This window comes from Ictalurus furcatus, chromosome 12 (assembly GCF_023375685.1).
Source record: "Ictalurus furcatus strain D&B chromosome 12, Billie_1.0, whole genome shotgun sequence".
In the NCBI taxonomy this organism is placed as follows: Eukaryota; Metazoa; Chordata; class Actinopteri; order Siluriformes; family Ictaluridae; genus Ictalurus; species Ictalurus furcatus.
In genome coordinates, this window is record NC_071266.1 from 29845114 (window position 1) to 29863530 (window position 18417).

The 18417-nt window shown below is 41.2% G+C and overlaps 1 protein-coding gene and 1 long non-coding RNA gene across 3 annotated transcripts; one reads left to right on the top strand and one right to left on the bottom strand.

Moving 5' to 3' along the window:
- Positions 1-13364: 13364 nt before the first annotated feature.
- On the bottom strand, positions 13365-16508 carry LOC128616027 (uncharacterized). The gene is made up of 2 exons (XR_008387336.1): positions 15660-16508; positions 13365-13592 (listed from the first exon to the last, which is right to left on the bottom strand). It is a non-coding gene; the product is annotated as an uncharacterized LOC128616027 (long non-coding RNA).
- kcnj4 (potassium inwardly rectifying channel subfamily J member 4) lies at positions 14092-18171 on the top strand. Of its 2 annotated transcripts, none has more exons than XM_053638443.1 (2): positions 14092-14328; positions 16520-18171. In XM_053638443.1, the coding sequence occupies exons 1-2, from the start codon at positions 14306-14308 to the stop codon at positions 18087-18089; spliced, it is 1593 nt and encodes a 530-aa protein (XP_053494418.1). In that variant the 5' UTR covers positions 14092-14305; the 3' UTR covers positions 18090-18171. The 2 variants fall into 2 exon arrangements, with proteins under 2 accessions (XP_053494418.1, XP_053494419.1); XM_053638444.1 differs by lacking the exon at positions 14092-14328 and adding an exon at positions 15248-15424.
- Positions 18172-18417: the final 246 nt, after the last annotated feature.

Sequence of the window (18417 nt, forward strand, 5' to 3'; positions counted from 1 at the left end):
AGCGCCCCCTGGAACAGAAAGGGTTAAGGGCCTTGCTCAAGGGCTCAACAGTGACAGCTTGGCGGTGCTGGGGCTTGAACCCCCGACCTTCTGATCAATAACCCAGAGCCTCAACCACCAAGCCACCCCCATTGTACAACTCAGTGAACATGTAGTAAAATGTAAAATGATCTTATACAGGATTTAACAACAGCCAATAGCTACACAGAGTGTCGGAGACATTATTTCATACCTTCTGAATGATTCAACGTACAAAATAAGGAGCTAAATGCCAAACAGCTATTCTGTTTAACATCTCGTGCATCTAGGAGTCATTATTTCATCCCCTAGTGAGTTCATTTACACAGGGACTACTGTACTGAATCCCACATTACACACTTGATATGCATAGTTCTATACACATTATGTAAAATCCACTGTTTCATACCCTATGTAGTGCGCTGATACAGGAATTAGTGAACTGGACCCCAAAACATAACACAACAGGTTCTAGAATTCACACAGAATCTCAAATGGTTCACTTTAGATCCTGTGTAGGCCAGGGATTCCCACTCGTGGACATGGAGCGCACTATATGTAGGGTATAAAAGACACTGTTTCATGGCCTTCTTAGTGAATTTATATAACCACTTGAACAATAGTTTTAACTATAACACAGTTATAAACAGTTTTTGTGCTCCGACATTCTAGAAAAATCCATTCACTCTCAATTTATTAAATTGACTCATTTAACTGTACAATAAATTTCACATAATCCAACTATTCAAATATTCAGCTCATGCAGCCTTTTAATTCTTGCACTTTCAATCATCCAAACTGACATTAATTATAGTCCTACTTGTTTTTCAGTTACTGAGGTTGGGATTTAAAAAAGTCAAATAGGCTAACGTCTAAACAAACTTAAATATTAATAATAATAAGTTTGACAAACGTGGGTTGTGATTTCCACAAATACAATAATAGAAAAATTTACAACCCCCCCACCACCACCACCACACACACACACACATACACACACCCACTATGCTTCACAGACCTCTGGGGATCCTGGGGGTCATTTGGAGAAGCACTGCTCTGTGTGTACAAAACCTAGCTAACTACACCATAACACCAAGGTGTTAGTTAGCAACTGTAGCATGGTGACAGTGATGAACTAGTCCAAATCCAATACAGTTTAGTTTTTCCCAAAACTGAAATACCTCACAAACATCGGCTTTACTCCTCTAAATATCATGTACTGGTTAGATAATACCCAGTGTTAATTATAGAAATGCTACAGCCACTGACTAACCATTCCTAACACAGTAGTATCTGGGTGTAGTAGTAGGCACAACGTTTTACAGTTCAAGCAGAATCTGATATGTTTATTCAGAAGAAGCTGAAATGATCAGTTTTAGTACAGAGATAATATTTTATTTGGTCTGAATTGAGAGAGAAGCACACACACTGCAGATCGTGACTGAAATAAAATAACAGCGTAGCACCTGTAGAGGATTCAGTTACCCCAGCTCTCAATGGAGCAATTAGCTTTCTCATTATTATGACTTCATAAATGGTTTGATGTTTTCTTGAAGCAGTGAAATAAGGCTTCCATAGTTGTGCATGCATCGTTCATTTATTATACATACCATAGCTGTGCAAAGATGACTGTAAAATGAAGCCCTGAAGATTATCCAGCACCTAGAGGCAGAAGAATAAATACTGATGGGACAGTCCAGGGTCTTCATCTGAGGAACAACAAAACTAAGATTCTTTGGGACCTGCAGATTCTGACATATTAACGTGTAATAGCAAACCAATCAGACTATAGGTAGTGGTCATAGATATGGCAGTTCTGAATCACAATAACGTCCAAAAGGATTGTGAGAACCTGGAGAAATATCAGGAGCTGAAAGAGGAACTCCAGTGTATATGGAAGTTCGAAAGCATCAGTGCCATTGCCTGAGTCTCTTTATTTGGACTTTGTCTTGAGTTGACATTACAAGGATGCAATACATGCACGTGTATTCATATAGGATTGGGGAAATGATGTCATGATGGGGTTAGTTATCGAGTCCTAACTAGTCAATGAGATTCTATGAGTGTTTTGAGTTTTCAAGTCATGATGCTGAAATTAGGAAAGCGAAATTTCAGAGGTAATATCTGCTTATTTAAGGCTTATATGTTGAAAAATATATGCTTATTTAACTGTCAATCACAGTAAAGCAAACATGAATAAAATCGCTCTGGAACTGTAACGTTGGTTTGAATGACTGTGCTATCATGTTTTAGCGATTGGTAAATTTTCAGATCCTGTAATCCATTAATTTGTAAACCGTACATGGATTCAAGTGACTTTAAATAACTTTAATTGCCTAGAAGGATAGGCACTGATTTAAATGATGTCTGAAAAAGAGGCTGCATTACTGGGGCATTACGAGGTCATTACTCCACTCTGTTTGGGAGTTTGTATGGACCTACACCATCAATACAATCATTTATACAATCCAACCAATTCTCCTTTGATTAGCTTTTAAGTCCACAAAAAGCCGCAATTTCTTTCAGTTCTCACAACGTGTGTGAATGTATTTTTTGCATGTAAACAAAAGAATAGAAAAAAAAAACGGCGGAGCAATCCTGTAATGCAGTGTGACAAGACATTAATTTCCAAGCCCTATTGAATATTTAAAAAGGTTAATTAACACCAGAAATGGCAGGATATTTAAGAGAAATGGAGGACAACCCAGAAGAGGATGGGTTTCCTGTTGAACCTGGTTCCTTTCAAGGTTTCTTCGTCATGGAGCATGACCTGAGCAGAATTTGAGCAGGAAAAAAAACAAAACACTGTGAGTAAGTAAAGAGCAGGAAATGGGACGCAAAACCGAATATGAACAGAAATCCTTCTGTAAGTCATAACTGATTTGAGGGGAATAGAAAGCCGTTGTTTTATGTGAGCTCAGAAAAAAATACAATAAAATAAAGGTCATCTCCTTCTCTGTCCAACAGAGGGAGACAGAGTTGCTTCTTTCTCTCAATGTCTTTCACTTTTTCTCTTACAGTTAGCATCTATGTGTCCTTTCCTGAGAAAGAGATGCAACTCTTCCTCTGGAGTCATCACACTGCCAGATCATTTGTGAATAGATTAGCTATGCAGAATGTCCTTTTTATTGTTATTCCTTTAGTGCCTTCACTGCGCTGCTGAAACTCCTTGATATGGTGATGCTGAGGCAGAGGTAAGCGTACTGTACTGTGTGCTGCACAAGTGACCGCAGCAGCAGGGCATCTGCACCGAGCAGGAATTTCACTTCCCTGTCCTGTAGGATGAGTCCGGGGGGTGCAGACTGTTCCACCTGCACCAGTGGATCATTAATGTAAATGTTGGACAGTGCTGGACTCAGACTGCCTCCCCTCGTTCCTGTACAGTTGTTTCTAGAGTACATAGATGTCATCCCCTGTAGCAATCTACAGCTTATATATTATATAGTATCTAATGCCAATATATATAGTCTGAAATGACAATTTGACTGCTGCTCAGGACATTAATTTGAGTAAAGAAGGTCAGAATTGAACTGTTTAAGATGTCCTTCCCCAGGTTACTGCTCACAACAATGCCTGTGATATTGCTCGGTCTGAATTGAGGATAAGGTTGTAGATCTTGAGCAGTGCTTTCTGAAGCTCATGTGTGCAGTATTGGAGCATTTCAGTCCTGATGCTGTCAGGTCCACAGGCAGCTTCTACGGTTCCTCCAGTGTTATTGTAGAATGGCTCTCATAGACTCTGCCACAGTTCACCACCTGAAGTTACATTATTTAATCAATCATGTTTAATATAAGTTCGGTTCTTGCTGATCCAGGCAAGTCTATTGCTCAACAAATCAGGACGTCCTAAAGATTGTGTGTAGGATAAAGAAACGCTCCAGCTTGTATGATAATCAGGATTCATTCAGGATGTATGAGGATTTTACACTGTATGGCCAAAAGTATGTGCACCCCTGACCATCAAACCATTTTCCTTCACTGGAACTAAGAATCCCAAACATTGTTCCAGCACGACATAAAGTGCACAAAGCGAGCTCCATGAGGACGTGGGGTGTGAAGCTTGGAAGAAGGTAGAAGAACTCGAGTGTCCTGCACAGAACCCTGACCTCAACCCAAGTGAAAACCTTTGGGATAAACTGGAACTGGAGTCTCCTCACATCAACATCAGTGCCTGACCTCAACCTCACTAACGCTCTTGTAGCTGAATGATCACAAATCCACATAGCTGCACCCCAAAATCTAGTGGAAAGCCTTCCCGGAAGAGTGGAGCACATTATTACAGCAAACACAGGGAACAACTCCATATTAATGCCCATTGTTTTGGAATGGGATGTTCAGTAGTCAGGTATCCACATACTGTTGTTTGTCCTTTTAGTGTATGTAGAATAAGATGCTGTAAAAAGGACGGGGTGTTTTAGTGCACTCGTGTCCAATCTGCAAATGCCCAGGGTTTAATTCAAACCAAGCAGGCCACACATGACAGCTGATAAAAGGCTAAGATGAACTGATAAAACAGGTGGAATCAGGTGTGGCCCATTGTGGATAAGATTGGACACCCTGGTTTCGAGGAAGGAATGTGGTGGTAATGGATTTTGGGGGAGTGTTTGTTTAAAGGCTCTGAAAGATCAGAAACATGGCTACGCATTTCTCTGGTGCTGAAAGTGACTAATCTCTGAGTGGTTTAGATCCTCGTGTTTTTAAGGGGATTCTTCTGGAGGAGTGAAAGCACAGAGCCATGTGTCTGTCTCTGATATGCCTGCTTTTGGCTGAAGTGTTAGCCAGCAGCGGGATCGTCCTGATTTAACTATTGAAATGAGGTTGGCACACCATGTCTTCTCTCTCTCTCTCTCTCTCTCTCTCTCTCTCTCTCTCTCTCTCTCTCTCTCCTCCCACACACTTCTGCAGTGGCTTTCACTTGTGTCATATATGTGGATATTCACTCCCACCTGCCCACTGAGTGCTGAGCGGGAGATGCTCTACCATATAATTTACTCTCTCTCTCTCTCTCTCTCTCTCTCACACACACACACACACACACACACACACACACACACACTCACACACATTTCCATAGCAACCCTTTAGCTGCTTCTCTGAATCCCCAGCAGCAGGCAGGGCCCGGAGAGACAGATGTCAATTACCAACCAGTCATCACTTCATATGGACATGAAAGTTATAATAAAGTCATAATTTCATCAAAGCCTCTGAAACAGACGTCAGACGAGAGAGTGGCGACAGTGTACACATAAAGCTGTGTGTACGAATGTGTGCTTGTATATATATATATATGTGTGTGTGTGTGTGTGTGTGTGTGTGTGTGTGTGCTTGTGTGTGTGTAATCCACTGTATAGAGGACAGAGTTATATAAACATCCGTTATAGTTGGAGTTCCTCAGGCAAGAGAGAACGTGACAAAGAGACAGAGACACACACTCTATTTCTGTGTGTGTGTGTGTGTATTTGAACACACATATATGGATTATATGAACCATGATTAATATATATTTTTTTAAATCTCCTGAAAGACATGCAAATGCCATGGTCATGTTATGTCCCTGATGTCCATCAGCATGTCTGTAATTTCCACTTTCTAGCATGTCTGTGATTTACGCTGTACAACGTGTCTGTGATTTACACTGTACAGCGTGTCTGTAATTTATGCTGTACAGCGTGTCTGTGATTTACGCTGTACAACGTGTCTGTGATTTACACTGTACAGCGTGTCTGTGATTTACACTGTACAGCGTGTCTGTAATTTACGCTGTACAGGGTGTCTGTGATTTTAAACAGTACAGCGTGTCTGTGATTTACACTGTACAGCATGTCTGTAATTTACGCTGTACAGAGTCTCTGTAATTTTAAACAGTACAGTGTGTCTGTGATTTACACTGTACAGAGTGTCTGTAATTTTAAACAGTACAACGTGTCTGTGATTTACACTGTACAGAGTGTCTGTAATTTTAAACAGTACAGCGTGTCTGTGATTTACACTGTACAGAGTGTCTGTAATTTACCCTGTACAGTGTGTCTGTGATTTACACTGTACAGCATGTCTGTAATTTACGCTGTACAGAGTGTCTGTAATTTTAAACAGTACAGCGTGTCTGTGATTTACGCTGGACAGAGTGTCTGTAATTTACAGTGTACAGCGTGTCTGTGATTTACGCTGTACAACGTGTCTGTGATTTACACTGTACAGCGTGTCTGTAATTTATGCTGTACAGCGTGTCTGTGATTTACGCTGTACAACGTGTCTGTGATTTACACTGTACAGCGTGTCTGTGATTTACACTGTACAGCGTGTCTGTAATTTACGCTGTACAGGGTGTCTGTAATTTTAAACAGTACAGCGTGTCTGTGATTTACACTGTACAGCATGTCTGTAATTTACGCTGTACAGAGTCTCTGTAATTTTAAACAGTACAGCGTGTCTGTGATTTACACTGTACAGAGTGTCTGTAATTTTAAACAGTACAACGTGTCTGTGATTTACACTGTACAGAGTGTCTGTAATTTACCCTGTACAGTGTGTCTGTGATTTACACTGTACAGAGTGTCTGTAATTTACACTGTACAGCGTGTCTGTGATTTACACTGTACAGCGTGTCTGTAATTTACGCTGTACAGGGTGTCTGTAATTTTAAACAGTACAGCGTGTCTGTGATTTACACTGTACAGCATGTCTGTAATTTACGCTGTACAGAGTCTCTGTAATTTTAAACAGTACAGCGTGTCTGTGATTTACACTGTACAGAGTGTCTGTAATTTTAAACAGTACAACGTGTCTGTGATTTACACTGTACAGAGTGTCTGTAATTTACCCTGTACAGTGTGTCTGTGATTTACACTGTACAGAGTGTCTGTAATTTACACTGTACAGCATGTCTGTGATTTACACTGTACAGCATGTCTGTAATTTACGCTGTACAGAGTGTCTGTAATTTTAAACAGTACAACGTGTCTGTGATTTACACTGTACAGAGTGTCTGTAATTTTAAACAGTACAGCGTGTCTGTGATTTACACTGTACAGAGTGTCTGTAATTTACCCTGTACAGTGTGTCTGTGATTTACACTGTACAGCATGTCTGTAATTTACGCTGTACAGAGTGTCTGTAATTTTAAACAGTACAGCGTGTCTGTGATTTACGCTGTACAGAGTGTCTGTAATTTACAGTGTACAGCGTGTCTGTGATTTACGCTGTCCAGTGTGTCTGTAATTTACAGTGTACAGTGTGTCTGTGATTTACGCTGTCCAGTGTGTCTGTGATTTACGCTGTACAGCGTGTCTGTGATTTACGCTGTCCAGTATTTTAAACTGCTTATAATGAACGGACAAATATTTCTGTCTTGTATAATTTATACACTTCACTGGTTTACTTTGTTGAGTTTTTTCTGCCCTGGAGCCGAAACTCTTTATTCGATCTGTCTCTGACGTCAGAATGGCAGCTTGCTGTTGCATGCTCCAATAGGAAACGACTGGTCATCTGTTGCCGTGTCTCTTCTTTAAGATGGATGTATTTTAACAGATCAACATGACTGACAGTTTACATTATACACTGTGACACTGAAACCAGTAACTCTCCAAGTCTACTTCACCAACTTTAAAAGGACTAATTGCTCGCTCTCTGTTTCTGTTCCTCTGTCTCTCTGTCTCTCTCTGTCTCTCTCTCTCTCTCTCACCCCCGCGCCTGATACACAGTATTCTAGGACATGAGTGTGTAATGGAGAGAGAGAGAGAGAGAGAGAGAGAGAGAGAGAGAGAGAGAAAGAAAGAGAGAGAGAGAGAGAGAGAGAGAGGCAAGCTGTGTTTGGAGGAGATTACCATGCTACAGAATTCACTTCAGAGACAAACGGATTACTGAGAAAGCAACAAATGAATATATTTTACATTAACAGACAGTCCGGCATGCTTATCTGTGATCAAGTTAAACACGGATTTATCATTTTGAAGCGTAAAAGAAACCTCTAATTACAACTGAAAGAGAAGAAAAATCTCATAACACTCATCAGGTAAGCTAGAGTGTATTATAGTCAGTTGATCTGTGTATTTGTTTAGCAGAAACGTTTAGCACTGTGCAGAAGGTGTTATCACTTATTATCCATTAACATGAGAATTACTTTAAATTTTTCATTAGCCACAAATTTGTTTAGTCAAGTACTTACACAAAGACAGAATTATACCAAAAACAGACACACAAAAAAGTATTTATTCCAAGAGAGATGTTCAATATTGTTCAAAATGTGGTTTAAGTAGCAGCTGTACCAAGTATAAAATGATCTCCTTCAATATAAGTAAAAGGTAAGTGCATAATGTGCTCTTGAACAGTATTTTGGGTATAAGAAGGCTCTACACATTTCAGAGGTTGGCATGATTGATACCAACCATCCTGGGGGGAAAAAGCAGTTTCTGCATTTTGCTGTTCTCATTTATCCTGATCTAAAAATAACAGCTTCAAAATGTGGGTAAAAAAGGTTTCCTGGTCCTGGAGATATAAAGGTCCTGGAGATGTGCAGGTTCTGGAAGGTGGATAGGTTATAGCTGATTATCGTTTTGGCTGATCGGATGATGTGTTGTGACCTGGCTTTGGGCTTGTACGGTGGATGAGATGAACCAGACAGTTATCAAGTAGGTGAGATCGCCATAATGAAAGTGTATCGCTGGACCAGTATTGACTATGGCAAAATTTTTTAATTACTTCAGAAAGTAAATCCTCATCAAGGACTTAGTGAGAAGGGTAGCACAGTTTAAATACCAGGACTGCTGGAGAACCATTGCAACAAGGCCCTTAACCTTCAAGTTGCTTGTATAGAGAGCCTCTCTATATCAACTGTAAATTGCTTTGGATTAACCCTTTGGAGTCTAAGGTATTTGTGTGTTATTTTTTATGCCATAGATGGTTTTGCTGTATTATGCTACCTTAAAAAAGTTTTACAAGTAATTTATTCAGCAGAACCTCAGCCTTTAGAAGTTATCATTTTTATACACTTAGATGCTAAGAGTAAAAAAGTCTGAGTATAAATGCATCTGAGTAAATGCAGCAATAATCAGTATCTGGCAGATTTGAGAGTTGTATTGCATTTTTTATTAGGAGGCAAATCACAGAAGGTGCGTAGGCACCCTGTCGTTATTCTACTTTCCCTTCTTTTTCTTCTTCTTCTGGCTGGGATGTCTATGGCAGCCCATAGAACTATTTGGTAAAAAGATGTGAAATTTGGCACACTGATTGGAGAGGGTCTAAGGAACATTCTGACCAAATTTAGGCCAAGTGCTCCCAACACTCTAGCGCCACCATCAGGTCAAATTTGGGCCTAATTTGGAAGTATTTTATGGTCATAACTTTTGAACCATGTGTCCAAAAGTTAAAAGCCAGGCATCTCTGGATTCCTTGGGTTGAGACGAGTTCAAGGCACCATATGACTTCTACCTAATTAGATTATCTGCCATCTTGGATTTTGTCAAAAACTGTTTTTTTGTTACTCCTCTTTCAAATTGTGTCCAATCATCACCAAATTTGGCCCACTTCAAATCATCCCAAAAGGTATCAAAGAATTTTGAATATTCCAAATGGTTTGTCCGTAATGTGCCAGTGAATCTGACAGCAAAGCTGCCAAACATGAAGTGAGGCTGTATCTTAGCAACGACTTTGCCCACTGAGACAAATGTTGGTTGGCATTTTCAGAACCATGACCTGAGGCTATGCAACAAATTTCATAACAGAGCCACTTACTGGTCAAAAGTGACAATTACATGACAAAAATGCAAAAAAGATTTCTCTGTTCATTTCACACTGTCACTGTCTCTGAGTTTTTCATGAGAATATGATTTCAAATCATTTGGCTGCAGAGACTCATCAGTTGATTGCTAAAGAGGGTTAAACATCTGGTGAAAGTTTTAAGGTCTGGGCTTCTCCTAAAGTCCACATTTTTCCCAACAGTCTTCTGGGAATTGATTCTAAGCTGCTGTAGATACAGCAGGACAGCAGTTGTCCAAAGGTATTCATCCAGTCAGTGCTTTGGAGAAAACCAAGACGAAGTAACAGCACACAGCCCTGAGGTACGCCATTGTTAAATGTTAGTGGATTTTTAGTGGAGTAAGTTTTTTTTTGTGAGAAAGTCATTGATCCTCCTACCAGAGGGTCGAACATGTACAGCAACAAACAAGTGTAGACCCATGGTGACTACATCATACACGGGCAAACTACTTTGCATCCACCATTAGGTCTGTGCTGGCTCTGAGATATCAACACAAGTCTCTGAAAGGACTTCATGACCACTAAGATCAGACCTGTGCCTCATCAATTAAGACATCACTAATGGATTTCTTGGGTTATGGTGGATGTTTAGAAGCAGCCAGGAGTGATGCAAAGGTCCAACAATTGGATGAAGATCTCTCTGAGTTGTTGACAGCATGGTGCCTCAGCAATGGAGAGCTTTACTGAAGAAGGTGTGTTTCCATCTAGATTCAATAAACTTTTGAGGGATGCAGAACTTTCCAGAACGAGATCTCAACAGTCCCAGGAAAAGTTCCTGGTGTTTGTTTTCACTGCATTGCAGGAACCATGATTATTATAGAAAATAACATCACAACTAACTTTGATTAGCCTGATTATATGATAAAATTGAATCTGTGATGTTCGTTTTGCGTTCCTGCACAAATACGGACAGTGCAATTCCATATGTTTTGCCATGACATTCTTAACATTCAAAAACAACTGCATGGTGGAAATAGTCTGCTTTTCTGGTCATTTTTTCCTGTGCTGCATCTGATATAAAACATGTCCAGATGCAGGTTTGATAGTTATTGCAAGCTCCACCCAAGTAGATCATGGTTTGCAGAAAACTCTGAAGCAGGAACTAAAAAAGTTTCTGGAAATACAGCACAGGAACTTGGTTAATTCTGTGGAAGTCTGAGTAAATATCCTGAAACATCCTGTGGGTTCTTGAAAAGGTTCCCACACTGGAAACTTGCCTGGAGTATGGATCAGGAGCTTGATATATGTAGTCTTTCCTAGTTTCCTGTCATTTTAAAAAGTATGTTGACATCCTTCTGTGAGTGGGCTGGATGTGTGGTGTGATAGAGAGGGGGCTGGACAGAGAGAGTGTGTTCCTATCCAGATTAAAAGATGGGTCTCTGGGTACCGCAGTTCTGCAGCCCATATTCCTTTTCTGGTTTGCACTTGGCCGCTTTAAAGAGACTTTTATCCCAGTTTCTGTAGTTTGCATCTCCTACAGACTAAATTGTGTGATTATCCTATCTAATTGAAGTGTCACTGGGAATACACCAATCCTCACTTAAGCTCTGGATGATGTCACTCTGTCTGTGATTTCATTCAGGCTTGTGGACATGTTCTAGTCTGCAGAATTGGAGTCTGAGACAGAGAGAGAGAGAGAGAGAGAGAGAGAGAGAGACTGAGAGATGTTGTCAGTCCTAATTATCTTTACGCTGTGTTCACTCCCCCTCTGTGCTTTAACAGGTCGAGCGGTCGATCAGCAACTCCAGTGCAAGGTCACATTAGTGTAACAGAGCATACAGTGGACATTTACATGTGAAACAATGTCCTAGCTTTATATGATTCCACCAACTGATACATCATATATTTCTCAATCCTATAATTCTGTTCAGATCAGAATTCCATGATGAAATACAAACACAAATGAAAAAAAAGGTCTTTCATGCATCTTAATCCTGTTCTCACACACACACACACACACACACACACACACACACACACACACACAGGCACACACATGTTCAAGGTTTGACCTGTCTTACTTCTGTGTATGATATTATCATTAGAAGATGGAGATTAGGAGACACTTTAATCTATCGTTGTGGTTTAAGATGGAAAACAGGAACTCATATCAACAGATTAATTCTGCACTCAAGGATTAGATTTAACCAACAAGACAGAACTTTAAACTAAATACAGGAGTTAAAACACGCCGTGCAGAGTACAATTCTGTACAGCTACTTTATAAAGCTGTTATGCAGAAGCTCCTGGGTTACATTACATGATGTTCTGTACACAATAATACATAATACATAATGACAGGAATATTGTAGAACGCTTGAGCCAGAGAATTATATGGGGAACTAGCAGAGGATTTCAGGACAGGGTTCTCTGGCCTGTGCTGAGTGAAATATGCAGGAATGGGAGAATACCAGATGCATGATGGTGTACACTTTAGATCTCCTATCAAGATGGCTAGGAGATCTGTGTCTGGTGATACAGGACATTAGAGGTTCAGAACTCTTTAAATCCTCTCACTGCCCATTGACCCTGTCCAGATGTACCTCCTGAAAGTGACCACTGTCTCCTAGTGTGTGTCAGTCAGCCTCACCTCCCATACTGCTCTCAGCAAGGAGAATTTAATGGACCCTCAGCTGCCTGCATGGCGGCATGCATGAACATTGTATTGGTCCTAAGATGAAGTTGAATTTATGTAAAATTCATGGAAGGAGTCTCCAGTGTCAGCACTGTGTAACTGTCAGGGCTGTAACTTTAAGCATTCTGACATCTTCAGCACAGAGGAGTTTACACTTCTTTACTGTTTCTCACTAACACCACACACTGCGATTTTTTTTGTCTTATTAACTTGGAGAGAGAATAAAGAGAGAGAATAGAGAGAGAGAGGGAATGAAGAGAGGGAATAGAGAGAGAGAGAGAATAAGGAGAGGGCTGGTGAGGGAATGAGTGTTTATAGCTGCTATAATGTAAGTGACAACAGGAACTGATTCATTTCCCAGAAAATGAGATGTAACTGTAAATAGATAAAAAGTATGACGTGACATTCTTCAATAAATAAAAATTGTAATTGTTGGTAAATTGCTGTGGTATGAGAGGACACACAGGTGACTGATATCTGTGTTTTTATTTCATTTCTCCTTTGTTTGTGTTTACAGAGTTAAACAGAGACATCCACAGAAACAGGAAGGCGACTGTAGGAGCTCAGTATAAATATAAATGAAGTAAAATGAACAGCTTGTGGGGGCACGGTGGTTTCCTCCCCCAGTCCAAAGACATGTGCTGTAGTCTGATTAGCATCTCTAAATTGTCGGTAGTGTGTGAATGTGTGTGTGGTTGTGCCCTGCGATGGGTTGGCATCCCGTCCAGGGTGTCCCCTGGGATGGGCTCCAGGCTCCTCACTACCCTGTGTAGGATAAACACTACAGAAAATTCATGGGTGGATGGATGGAACAGCTCGTGTGAGACAGTGGGACGGGTTTCCTCCAGGTGGAAATGTAGTGAGCATTGTCTGTGCTCGAGAGGTCTGAGTTCATGTAAGGAAAACTAAATGACCAAAACCTGAGTTACTGTGAAGGACAAAGTAACAGGACGACAGAGTTGACTACAGTTATCTTTACTCAGTGATACGACTGATACAGAGTGAGAGACACGCCCACAGAGAAAGACACTGTACTGAGACTATGAAATCAATGTGTTATAATTTAACAGAAGTGAGGGGGTTGGTGCTGTTGACACTCATGAACATGCGGACCTGTGTGGGACCATCCTGCCCCTGTGGGTGTAGCTATAGTTCCCTGCTGGAGTTACACACTTCCACAGGAGAATCTGTAGGAGAGAGAGAGAGAGAGGGTCAGAGGTCACTGGTCAACACATGATGAAATTCTAAGCTGCCTACTGGGAAGCATTAATATCACCAGTATTCCTCGCCCTCCCTCTGCCCCGCCCACTGCTCCGCCCACTGTCCTGTATGATCTAGCTGCTAGGGAGGCTGAAAATACTGCCATTATACCCCGCCCACTGAGTCTATATATAAAGCTGTCTGCCTGTCTGAAAATTTACCGCTAGACCTTGTGTGTGTGTGTGTGTGTGTGTGTGTGTGTGTGTGTGTGTGTGAGAACCCCATTTCTCCATTATAGAGAGCGAGGTCTGTGTATGATGACGATGATGACGATGACGTTACCCCACCATTTCTAATTGTGTCCTTTTCCCTCCTGCAAATTTCCACCATTACTATATTTAACTCTCACATTGACCCAAATAATCACGATCTAGACCAGCCAAACACACACACACACACACACACACACACACACACACACACACCTTACTGTTGAAAAAGTTTACAGGAGAACTGCTTTCCGCTGCCTGTGCAACTGTTTCAACTGTTCAGGAACTCATTGTGTCTGTCCCTTTGTCCCTGCAGGTTTGCTCTGTGTGTGTGTGTGTGTGTGTGTGTGCACTGCTGGGTTCTCAGGATGCCGATCCCAGATCTCTGAATCTTTCCTGATGCCTCACTTCACTTCCTGATCTCCAACAGCATGAGTAGCAACAGAACCACCAGGTAAACACAGTGTGTGTGTGTGTGTGTGTGTGTGTGTGTGTGTGTGTGCATGTGTGTAGTAAGTGTGAATCTGTTTTTATGTACATTAAGGCTGTGACGATATATTCATGTATTATACAGGTGCATGCCAAAAAATGAGAATATTATGGAAAAGTTGATTTTCTTCTGTAAATGAATTGAAAAAGTGGAACTTTGATATATTCTAGATTCATTACACATAAAGTGAAATATTTCAAGTCTTTTTGTTTTAATCTCGATGAGTCTTACAGCTCACGGAAATCAAACATCCAGAATCTCAAAATATCAGAATAAAGAATTTAGAATAAAGAAATGTCGACCTTGTGAAAAGTATATTAATTTATGCGCTGATACTCGGTCGGGGCTTTAATCCTTTTTTGTCTTGTATTAACTTCAAGAGAGGGAATAAAGAGAGAGCGAATAAAGAGCGAGAGAATGAAGAGAGAATAAAGAGAGAGAATAAAGAGAGAGAATAAAGAGAGAGCGAATAGAGAGAGAGAATAAAGAGAGAGAATGAAGAGAGAATAAAGAGAGAGAATAGAGAGAGAGAATAGAGAGAGAGAATAGAGAGTGAGATAATAAAGAGAGAATAAAGAGAGAGAATAGAGAGAGAATAGAGAGAGAGAATAAAGAGAGAGAATAGAGAGAGAATAGAGAGAGAGAATAGAGAGTGAGATAATAAAGAGAGAATAAAGAGAGAGAATAGAGAGAGAATAGAGAGAGAGAATAGAGAGAGAATAGAGAGAGAGAATAGAGAGAGAATAGAGAGTGAGATAATAAAGAGAGAATAAAGAGAGGGAATAAAGAGAGAGAATAGAGAGAGAATAGAGAGAGAGAATAGAGAGAGAGAATAGAGAGAGAGAATAGAGAGAGAGAATAGAGAGAGAGAATAGAGAGAGAATAGAGAGTGAGATAATAAAGAGAGAATAAAGAGAGGGAATAAAGAGAGAGAATAGAGAGAGAATAGAGAGAGAGAATAGAGAGAGAGAATAGAGAGAGAGAATAGAGAGTGAGATAATAAAGAGAGGGAATAAAGAGAGAGGGCTGTGAGGGAACGAGTGTTTATAGCTGCTATAACGTAAGTAACAACAGGAACTTGTTTCACAACATTAAATGTAACTATAAACAGATAAAAGTAAGGTGTCATTCTTTACTGAATAAATAAATGTAATCATTGGTTTGCTGTGGTGTAAGAGGAATAAAACACTTGGGGACGTGCTGTAATAGGAAAATAATCAACGTCAGCATGGTAACAGAAACTCCACTTCATCACACACACACACACACAGGTTTATTACTTATATAAGTATTACCGTGGTGACTTTTGAGCAGATTATCAGGTTTTCCACTTCACGTTACAACAACGTTCCACTGCAACCACGAAAAAAATATAACATTGTGATGAGTTTTGTTTTTATGGGTGTACACAAATATAACTACAAAATACAGGATAATAATAAATAAGGACATTCACTGTGTGTGTGTGTGTGTGTGTGTGTGTGTGTGTGTGTGTATTAGAAAGGGAAAATGTCAGATTATAATCTCTAAATCTGCACTGACTGCAATCCTCCTCATACGGCTAAACACAACTCACCTTCGCAGGTAATCCTCTCTGGAGGAGAGAGCCAGTTAACACACACACACACACACACACACACACACACACACACACACACACACACACATACAGACACACACACACACACACACACACACACAGTAATGGCCCAAAAGGTTCTTTTTGGGAGTTTTTGCCCATATATTTGAGGTAGTTTAATCCAAAAGCGTTAGCTGTGTGGAATGTTAGCTTTAGCATCGATATTAGCTATAGCTGTGGCTAATATGAGTCATGGTTTAGCCGCTAGCATCTGTGGAGTTAGCGCACTATGCTTAGTCATTATGTGCCCTTTCAGAGGGACACTGGAAAGAACAAGCAGGATGCGATGAGATTATGGACAGTGTCTTAACACTCGTCCTCTTCCTGTCTCATCCCTCGCTCCACCATTACAATGCCACCCAATCGCATCCTGCGTTTTTCTCTCCTCCATTTTCTACCTTTTCTTTTTTAACAGCAGTGTGAGTTGAGACTCTACAGTCAGCTGATTATTTATTATACAGTATTTGTTTTGACTATTTGTTTTTACCCAGAATTCCTTGCTCTGTCATTCTACAGGTACAGCATTGTTTCTCCGGATGAGGAAAGGCTGAAGATCTCGAGTCTCGGGCTTCACAACGGCCACAGCTCACCTGGGAGCGCCATGAGCAGCGCCATAACTAGTGTAGGTGGCTACAACATGGAGAACAGCTACAATGGGAAAATCTCCACGAGGGGGCGTGGCCAATTGCGGAGCCGTTTCGTTAAAAAGAATGGACAATGCAATGTTGTTTTCTCCAACATGGAGGACAAATCACAGCGCTACCTGGCTGATATATTCACAACCTGCGTGGACATCCGCTGGCGCTACCTACTGCTCATCTTCTGCATGACATTCATGGTGTCATGGTTGATTTTTGGATTTATTTTTTACAGCGTGGCTCTCGCACATGGAGATTTTGACCCTGATCGCCACGTGAGAGGGCAACCTGGGGCAGGAGCACCAGGCGAGGGGCAACAGAAGGAGTGGAAACCATGTTTGCTCCACGTCGAAGGTTTTCTTGGTGCCTTCCTTTTTTCAATTGAAACTCAAACAACGATTGGATATGGCTGGCGCTGTGTCACCGAGGAGTGCCCAGTTGCTGTGGCAACAGTGGTGGTCCAGTCCATTTTGGGATGCATCATTGACTCATTCATGATCGGTACCATCATGGCCAAGATGGCGCGACCCAAGAAGCGAAACCAGACACTGCTGTTTTCCCAAAATGCCGTTATAGCGCTGCGCGACGGGAAGCTGTGCCTCATGTGGCGTGTCGGAAATCTCCGGAAAAGCCACATCGTTGAAGCTCATGTCCGAGCACAGCTGATTAAACCCAGAGTAACAGAGGAGGGCGAGTTCATCCCGCTGGAGCAGACGGACCTGAATGTGGGTTATGATGAAGGCACTGACCGTCTTTTCCTCGTCTCACCTCTTGTGATCGTCCACGAGATTGATGAAGACTCACCGTTTTGGGCCATGAGCCGCTCTGACCTGGAAAACGATGTCTTTGAGATTGTCGTGATTCTCGAGGGAATGGTAGAAGCCACTGCGATGACCACTCAGGCAAGAAGCTCATACCTTTCCCATGAGATCCTTTGGGGTCACCGCTTTGAGCCGGTTGTGTATGAAGATCAGGATCGCTACCAAGTGGACTACGCTCGCTTCCACAAGACCTACGAAGTTCCTTCAACTCCGTCATGCAGTGCTAAGGAGCTCAGTGAGTTAGCGAGTCATCAATCATCCAAAGCATCATCACAATCTGGGACACCGATTAGTCGCAGGGCACAATTCCTGCGACCACCTTGCTCACCCAGTGCATTCTGTTATGAGAATGAAGTGGCTCTGTACTCTGGGGAAGAGGAGGATGAGGAAGGGATAAATAAGAGCAGAGTGGAGGAAGGTCTAACTACACTAGAAACGGATCTGACGGTGCTAACCACTACTGGTATTCCACCAGAATTCCAGAAAATGTTCCAGGACACTCCAACAGTAACTTCTGGAAGCAACGTCCTCTGTGTGCTGGACATGGACAATCAGATGGAGTTTGATATTCTTCAGACATCCATTCCTCTCGATCCTCTGACCTACAAGAGCGAATCAGAGATATGACACTATGGATTTGGAGGTGATTAGAGGTGTTTCCCAACAGAGTTCCACACTCTCCCCTCATTTTAGAACGACTAACACAAATGAAGTTGATGAAGGGAAAAGGGATTATTGTGTCGGCATTTTTGCACATTTTTCAGAGATTTGGATTTGTCAGTAAACTGTATATAGAAACGATTTGCCTGCTTGAATTTGTATATTTCCTCGCTCTGAAGCTCTTGAGATTCTTTCTGAAGACATAAAAAGTGTGACTGTCTTCTGATCCAGGTGGTTCTCACTTCAGAGTCTTTACTGGTACTGAAAGGATCATGTGATCCATGAGGACTGATCA